General features: G+C 36.8%; 1 protein-coding gene and 1 non-coding gene across 2 annotated transcripts; one reads left to right on the plus strand and one right to left on the minus strand.

Annotated features, from left to right (window-relative positions):
- Positions 1–208: 208 nt before the first annotated feature.
- Positions 209–328, plus strand: LOC147852884 (U6atac minor spliceosomal RNA). The gene has a single exon (XR_015531369.1). It is a non-coding gene; the product is annotated as a U6atac minor spliceosomal RNA (small nuclear RNA).
- A 3,660-nt stretch (positions 329–3,988) lies between these two features.
- Positions 3,989–6,124, minus strand: LOC147852885 (auxin-responsive protein IAA6-like). The gene is made up of 5 exons (XM_087332764.1): positions 5,707–6,124; positions 5,125–5,357; positions 4,727–4,820; positions 4,561–4,622; positions 3,989–4,451 (listed from the first exon to the last, which is right to left on the minus strand). The coding sequence occupies exons 1-5, from the start codon at positions 6,075–6,077 to the stop codon at positions 4,426–4,428; spliced, it is 786 nt and encodes a 261-aa protein (XP_087188890.1). The 5' UTR covers positions 6,078–6,124; the 3' UTR covers positions 3,989–4,425.
- Between the last annotated feature and the right edge of the window lie 831 nt (positions 6,125–6,955).

Genomic DNA, 6,955 nt, shown 5'->3' on the forward strand with positions numbered 1-6,955 from the left:
CCTACCCATCCTATGTAGGAGAGGGACGTCTTGTAACACCATTAGAAAACCTGAATATGCACTTGAGGAAATAATCCCCACATGCTTTAACATCTAGAATTCCACATAGAATACCTTTCAACTTCTTCATATAGGTTTTCACCCCATGTCTATTATTATAACATAAAAGCATTAGACATATTCCAATTGTGTTGCAGTTCCCAATATTGTGTTTGATAGAAGGAGTACAAGTTAGTATCTCCCTCGATAAGGACGGGAAAAGCCTTCGGCTATCCTTAACCTTATGGGGGTAGGATCTTCTATGTGTGTGTGTGTCTCAAAATGTTTCAACCTTCCACTATAAGAATGCATTTTCAAACCCTAGAAAGCACAAACATCCTTACCCTTAACCTCCCTATGCTTGGTATAAGTATGGCCTTAGAGAAGAAACTCCTAAGTCTTCTTAATATCAATAGTGAGTAACAATCGGCAACGGTTCGGTTCGGTTCGAGAGGGTCTAAACCGAACCGTTTAAAATTTTTGAAACCTGAACCAAACCGTGAAGCCGAACCGTTAAACATTTTTCAAACCGTTAAACCATTAAACCGTAAAAACCGCGGTTTCGTGGTTCGGTTTCGGTTTTGAACGTAGGTCAAAATTTTTAATTTTTTTAAATTTATAATATTTCATGATTTAAAATTTTTAAAATTTTTATGATGTTCCTAAAATGTGAGAATAAGGTCTAAAAATGAAAAGATTGTTTAAAAACAATTTTTTAATATTTTTACAATTTTTTTATAGAAAATAAATAAATAAATAATATAAACCGTTAAACCGTTAAAACCGCGGTTTTTTACTGTTGAAACTGAACTGAACCATTTTTTAAAACCCAAACTTGAACCGAACCATTGAAACGGTTAAGCCGTTTAACCACGGTTTGGCGGTTCGGTTCAGTTCAAACCGAACCGTTGCCGATTGTTAATAGTGAGGCTCTTCTAATATACCTTCTTTCATATTCAAATTCTTATTTGTTATCTAGTCATACCACATCCCAAGGCATTCTTGTCTCGTCTCCAACATATTGTATGAACATGCCAGATATTGGGCCATGGATTCTTTGGTTTCCAATTCTTATTTGTTATCTAGTCATACCACATTCCAAGTCATTCTTGTCTCGTCTCCAACATATTGTATGAACATGTCACATATTGGGCCATGGATTCTTTGGTCTCCAAAACTGTGTATAGTCATATCACACACACATCAACTCATGTCTTATCTTGTCTCTAGAATTTTGTTAATCATCTTACATATTATTGAGTAAGATATAGACTCCTCTCCAACTATTACCAAGAAATCATGTCATATACCGATCCATGTCTTGTCTTGTGTCCAACATATTGTCGATTGCTCATTTTACTGCAGATTCCTGCAAATTCAATTTAATCATAAGTATATGTATCATTTTTCATATCACTATTTTTTTAAATGTTTGTCCATTTTTATTGACCAATTAAGTGTTCTAACATCTGAATATTCAATAATGAGTCTTTCTCTTCTTGATCGTAATGTGAGGGAGAAATGAAGATGCAAAAGTCTTGATTGGATTCACTTTTAAATTGGGAGCTCGATCACGAAAAAGAATCGCTAAAAGGCATTACTAAAGGTTTCCACTTTGATCACCCCAAATAGGGTCTAGGGAAATTTCTCTCTAATATTCAGGACTAGGCATGCCCATCAATAGAGATTCAATCTTATTCAAAAAGGGCTTATAGAAAAATATGGCCATCAAACATAATGCATTACCATAATACAATTACCATATTCATAGACCATAAAATAGTTGTCGCAATGGTAATAGCTTGTCCTCATAACCTTTTCCATTTTATTGTAGAAATCAACCACCAACTTGAGAGAACAAACATATTAGATTGCATACTTAATTGCCCGAGTTGAGAATAACAAAAAGTATCAGAAGATTCAGTAATTGCAATATAGGAACTAGTAAGACCTCAATAGTAAGTAAAGGCTTGTGTGATTCAATTTGCTACTTTGTTTTCTTGGAATTGAGTTATAAGGCACACAACCAATGTAACAAGACATCTCTTGTCTCTTAGTAAAAAAAAAGCTCAACTAATTGTACAAAAGCATCCAATCCTTATTACTAATAAAGCACTACTTTTTATCCTGAAGATTAGGCTTTACAACAACTTTTCAATCTTGCTATCAAGATTGCTCAATTGTACAACAAAAATGTGGTAAATTTTCAAATGAAAAATGCACTTGACAATTTTTTTCATCCTGAAATATAGGCCTTAATAGTATAACTTTCAAACTAGGTTTCAAAATAATAGGCCCATTAGAAGATATTTTATGCATAACATGAGGTGGTGAATGCATTGCTTATAATTTAAAATGCTCTACCAACTTTACAAAAAAGGTATAGTACAATTTTTTTAATCCCAAAAGGCAAGACTATTTTGCCATCCTAAAATACGCAAAATTATGGGTTAGCGGCAAGACCTTACAAATATTTGACAATGTAATGTTGTTATCCCTAGTATTAGAAGAGAGTAAACTAATTTTATGAGAAAGGTCTTGTAGATTTTATTTCAAGAAAATCACCACTACTTTGCCGCCCCAAAATATAGGCTTTACAAACACTTTTCAAACTACGATCCTGAAAACAACGGGTTGTCTCTTTCGCAGGGGCTTAGACATTGCTCTTAAATAAGTCATGTCCTCGCCATAAATACACATAAAAGAAGACTTACCAAACAAAATTGAAGGTTGGATGAGCTTTTTCTTACATGTAAACATCGATGTGTTGTAGAAGTGGAGGTAAGCGTGCGAGTAACAAAGTGCAATGTTTTTCACTTTTATAATAAAAGTTATCAATTCTATGAGAAAAGTTTTCTTTTGTGTGTGTGTGTGGGGGGGGGGGGGGGGGAGGGGAGGTGTTTGAAACCTATTGCAAAAGGCCAAACATGATACAGTAAATGGGGGGCCATACCGTGGAAAACAATTACACAATACTTCGACAAAAGGGACATTTTGTTTTGTTCCCTAGCTGCGACCAGCGGTCGCGTGTCAGCTACCGAAAAGACGTGGTTTTGTAAACGAAGTGTGCCATTGAGATTTAGGAGGTATTTATGAAAATCATAGCGTGGAAAAGACCCATGTATACACATATGTACATGCATATAGATACATTACACATCTCTTGTGTGATCATGATAAGAGCTTTCGACTGTTACAATATCTAAATGTAAAGGCACGAGGGTGACTATGGAAAAATGTCCTTTCGATGAATCAATTACATTTCTATGAAGTGGTGGTATGTGGGGCAAAAGGGGAAGTTGCACCTTTTAAAGGAAGGCGAGGATTTATTAGGAAAAACTAGATAAATAATGTATAGTTTTTGTTCTATTAAAATAACATCTGAGTCGTTGTAGTATAGTGGTGAGTATTCCCGCCTGTCACGCGGGTGACCCGGGTTCGATCCCCGGCAGCGGCGCATTTTTATTATTCATTATCTTATCAATTTTGAATTATCAGATTTTTCCACATTTTCAAATCTGATTTTTTTTTTTCACAACTGTCTTTGATCTCTCTTCCATCCGCTCTACAGATTGAGAGGAATCGGTTTTTTCTTTTTCCGTTGTTTTTTTTCGATTTTAACATAGAGAATTGGCTGCTATGCAGTTGAATCCTGAAGAGAGAAAAAAAAAGATTTCCCATCCATTGTGTGTGTGGGGGGGGCAGAATTTAATCGATCGGCTCACTCATGTAATCGAGACTGCTGATATAATCAGAGGGGAAGCTTGGACAAGAAGACAATCCGACAAAATACTTCCACAGGAATTAGATCATCACATCTTGATCGTTATTACATACATAACACTGATTTCTAATAATAAGACATGGAATAATCACCTCGGAACACCATTCTATATCTTGTGACAGTCAAGATTGTTTATTATACGATGAAACTTCTTCGACAACAAAGGACATGAAACAAACACTTCCGCAGAGGATTACATTATACATAGAGAGATGTATAGATATACACTTTACAAATACCTCACAATTCTGGGCTTACAAAAATTTGCGAATGATAAGGAGGAGGAAGTAATTGGGTAATGGTTGGATCATTATTTCTTTCTTTTCTTTCAAATCGATACAAGAAGCCACTTTCGACTAGAAAGAAAGCTGCAATGCTATGCTCAGACTCTTTCTCTATTCACACTGGTCTTTTCGTGTTTTTTTCTTCGCCATTGCAAGGTTTATCGACAATTTAATGTCTCTCTTTGATCGCAGCTCTTAAAAGAGTTGGAACAAACAGATTTTTCGCTCAACGAATATCATCAGAGACTTTGGTTGCAAGTTATGCATGGAAAAGAAAATGAAGACATTGTCAGTCTTGCCACTCTCTCTTTCTCTTTCTCAATGGAATGAAGGCCTACAAGAACCTGAAATGGTAAAAATAAAAAACAAATCCTGTGAGTTTGATATCTTCAAGTTTTAACCCTCAAAAAATTCCATAAAAACTCGGAAAAAACTCCTTGTATGAGATCATACCGGGAAGAGTTACATCCGATCCACGCGCGATTCGAAGCCTTCTCACATTACTTACAAACATCCTGTAATGAAGAATCCGGAATGCAATTAGGAACAGATGTCTTGTATCGACAACAATTAAACTTCAATGAATGAAAAACGTTCTGAAATCATGTCTGTCACTTACTCCCATGGGACATCTCCAACAAGCATCCAATCCCCATCTTTATCTTCATAGGTTAATTGAAATTCCCGGCTTTTCAAGAAGTGTGAACTTTGCCCTTTATAAACATTAAGATAAACCCTTTCAGAAAAGATTAAATGGCATTTCCCAACAAATGCATTAACTTGAACACCAACCAAATTCGGTAGCATAATGCAAATCTCTTCTCCTCTACATATACATGAAGCTATAAACTCTGCCCGTGTATATAGATGCATTAAGATCAACTAAATTTCATGGCAATGACACATATATACTACTTCCCTATTGTATGTGTTAAGATCAACCAAATGTAATTATAATCCTACTACTATAAACAGTTAAAAGGTGTGGTGTGTATGGATGGACACTTGGAAACTTACCAGTAGGGCTATGAAACATTTCCTCCAATGCTGATAAAAGATCCTCATAAGAAGTGTAGGAATATAGGTCTACTTTGCGTCCGATCCGGATTCCATCCATATTCACTTTCACATGGAATGCACAATGTCTATCCACATCATGCACATTTGAGATTGTCTGTGATGTAGATGTAGACAAGGTGTTACTGTGACGACGATGTGATCGAATAGGCGGCCATCCAACAACTCTATCCCTGTAGAAACACACGCAGAAAGAATTAACACCACTGTCACATAAAATTCCCATTAATATATAAAGCAAACAGTTGAAACCCGGGGGCAAATTCAAGCTCATATCATAATGGATTTACATTAATATGAAACCCCATATGAAAACTGAAACTGGAAACAGCTTTGAATACATCATATAGAACTTCCATTAGTAAGAAACGCTATATATAAACCAATTTCAAATCCGTTGTATGACACATAATGCTTCAATTCATGTATTAAACCCATATACGAAAATCCAAAAGCAATGAATTGCTTATATGGACTGACTTAGATGAGAAAAGAGAATGAGAATGAAAAACGGCAACTTACTTTGGGAGAGGAGGATTATCATGACATATCTTTGAGAGTTTAGATTGATCATTCTCCCATAAGAAAATACCCTGAGATCGAGACTTCCCAGACTTGTTCAAATCACTAGAGTTCAAAGACAAATCAGAGTATGTTCTTTTGATACCCTTCTTGACCATTGGATCATTACAAAAGACATCACTTGGGGTTAATGATCCAAAGGCTAAGCCTAATCCTAGGCTGAGCTCTGTGGAAGCGAGATCTGCATTCTCTTTAGGTGAGATAAGTGAAGAAGAGGAAGGGTGTACATTAGGGTCGGTTTGAGGCAAACCAATGTAGTCAATAACAAAGGTTTGATGAGAATGTTGGTGTGTATTAGGAAGCTCTGCCATTGAGAGAGAGAGAGAGAGAGAGAGAGGAGGAGGAGGAGGAGGAGGAAACCTTCGGACCGGAGATGGAAAGGAAGGGGGTTATTATTATAAGTTAGTGCCCAAATGGGAAGGGAGAGATGGTGGGTGAATGACTGGCTATTGATTGTCTGATTGATGGATGGAAGTGTGTGTGTGTGTGTGTGTGTGAGAGAGAGAGAGAGAAAGAGAGAGAGAGTGTGTGTATGTAGAGAGAGAGTGTGTGTGTGTGTGTATGAGAGAGAGAGAGTGTGTGTGTGTGTGTATGTAGAGAGAGAGAGTGTGTGTGTGTGTGTGTAGAGAGAGAGAGAGAGAGTGTGTGTGTGTGTAGAGAGAGAGAGAGTGTGTGTGTGTGTGAGAGACAGACAGACAGAAAGAGTGTTTGTGTGTTGGGTGTGAAAGAAAAAAGAGAGTGTGTGTGTGTGTGTGTATGAGAGAGAGAGAGAGAGAGAGAGAGAAAGAGAGTGTGTCACTCACTCCTCCCTATTGAAATTTGAGACACACATACACCACACACTATGGCCCTCTGGGCATCTTAAAGCTATGTATGTTGGAGCTCCCATGTGATGCTATTAGGAAGTATGGGAGCACCAAGAAAAGACTACTAGAGGCACTAAGGTTGAAGTTGAAGGTGCAAGACATTGAAAATGTCTGAATTGGAAAAAATCGCATTGCAAATATTAACATACCACCCCCAATGTTGGCCCTCGTTATTTGGTAAAAATGCCAGAACACATCCAATTGCATCTCACTACAGTACATAAGTACATAACAAACACACATCATATGCATAATATGATATGTGGCAAACACCTTAAGTGTCTTTTACTCGTTATATTGCCTTGCTTTGTGTTCCACGTGCT

This window comes from Azolla caroliniana, unplaced genomic scaffold (assembly GCF_043228905.1).
Source record: "Azolla caroliniana isolate FFs.n. ecotype wild unplaced genomic scaffold, voAzoCaro1.0.p SCAF_17, whole genome shotgun sequence".
In the NCBI taxonomy this organism is placed as follows: Eukaryota; Viridiplantae; Streptophyta; class Polypodiopsida; order Salviniales; family Salviniaceae; genus Azolla; species Azolla caroliniana.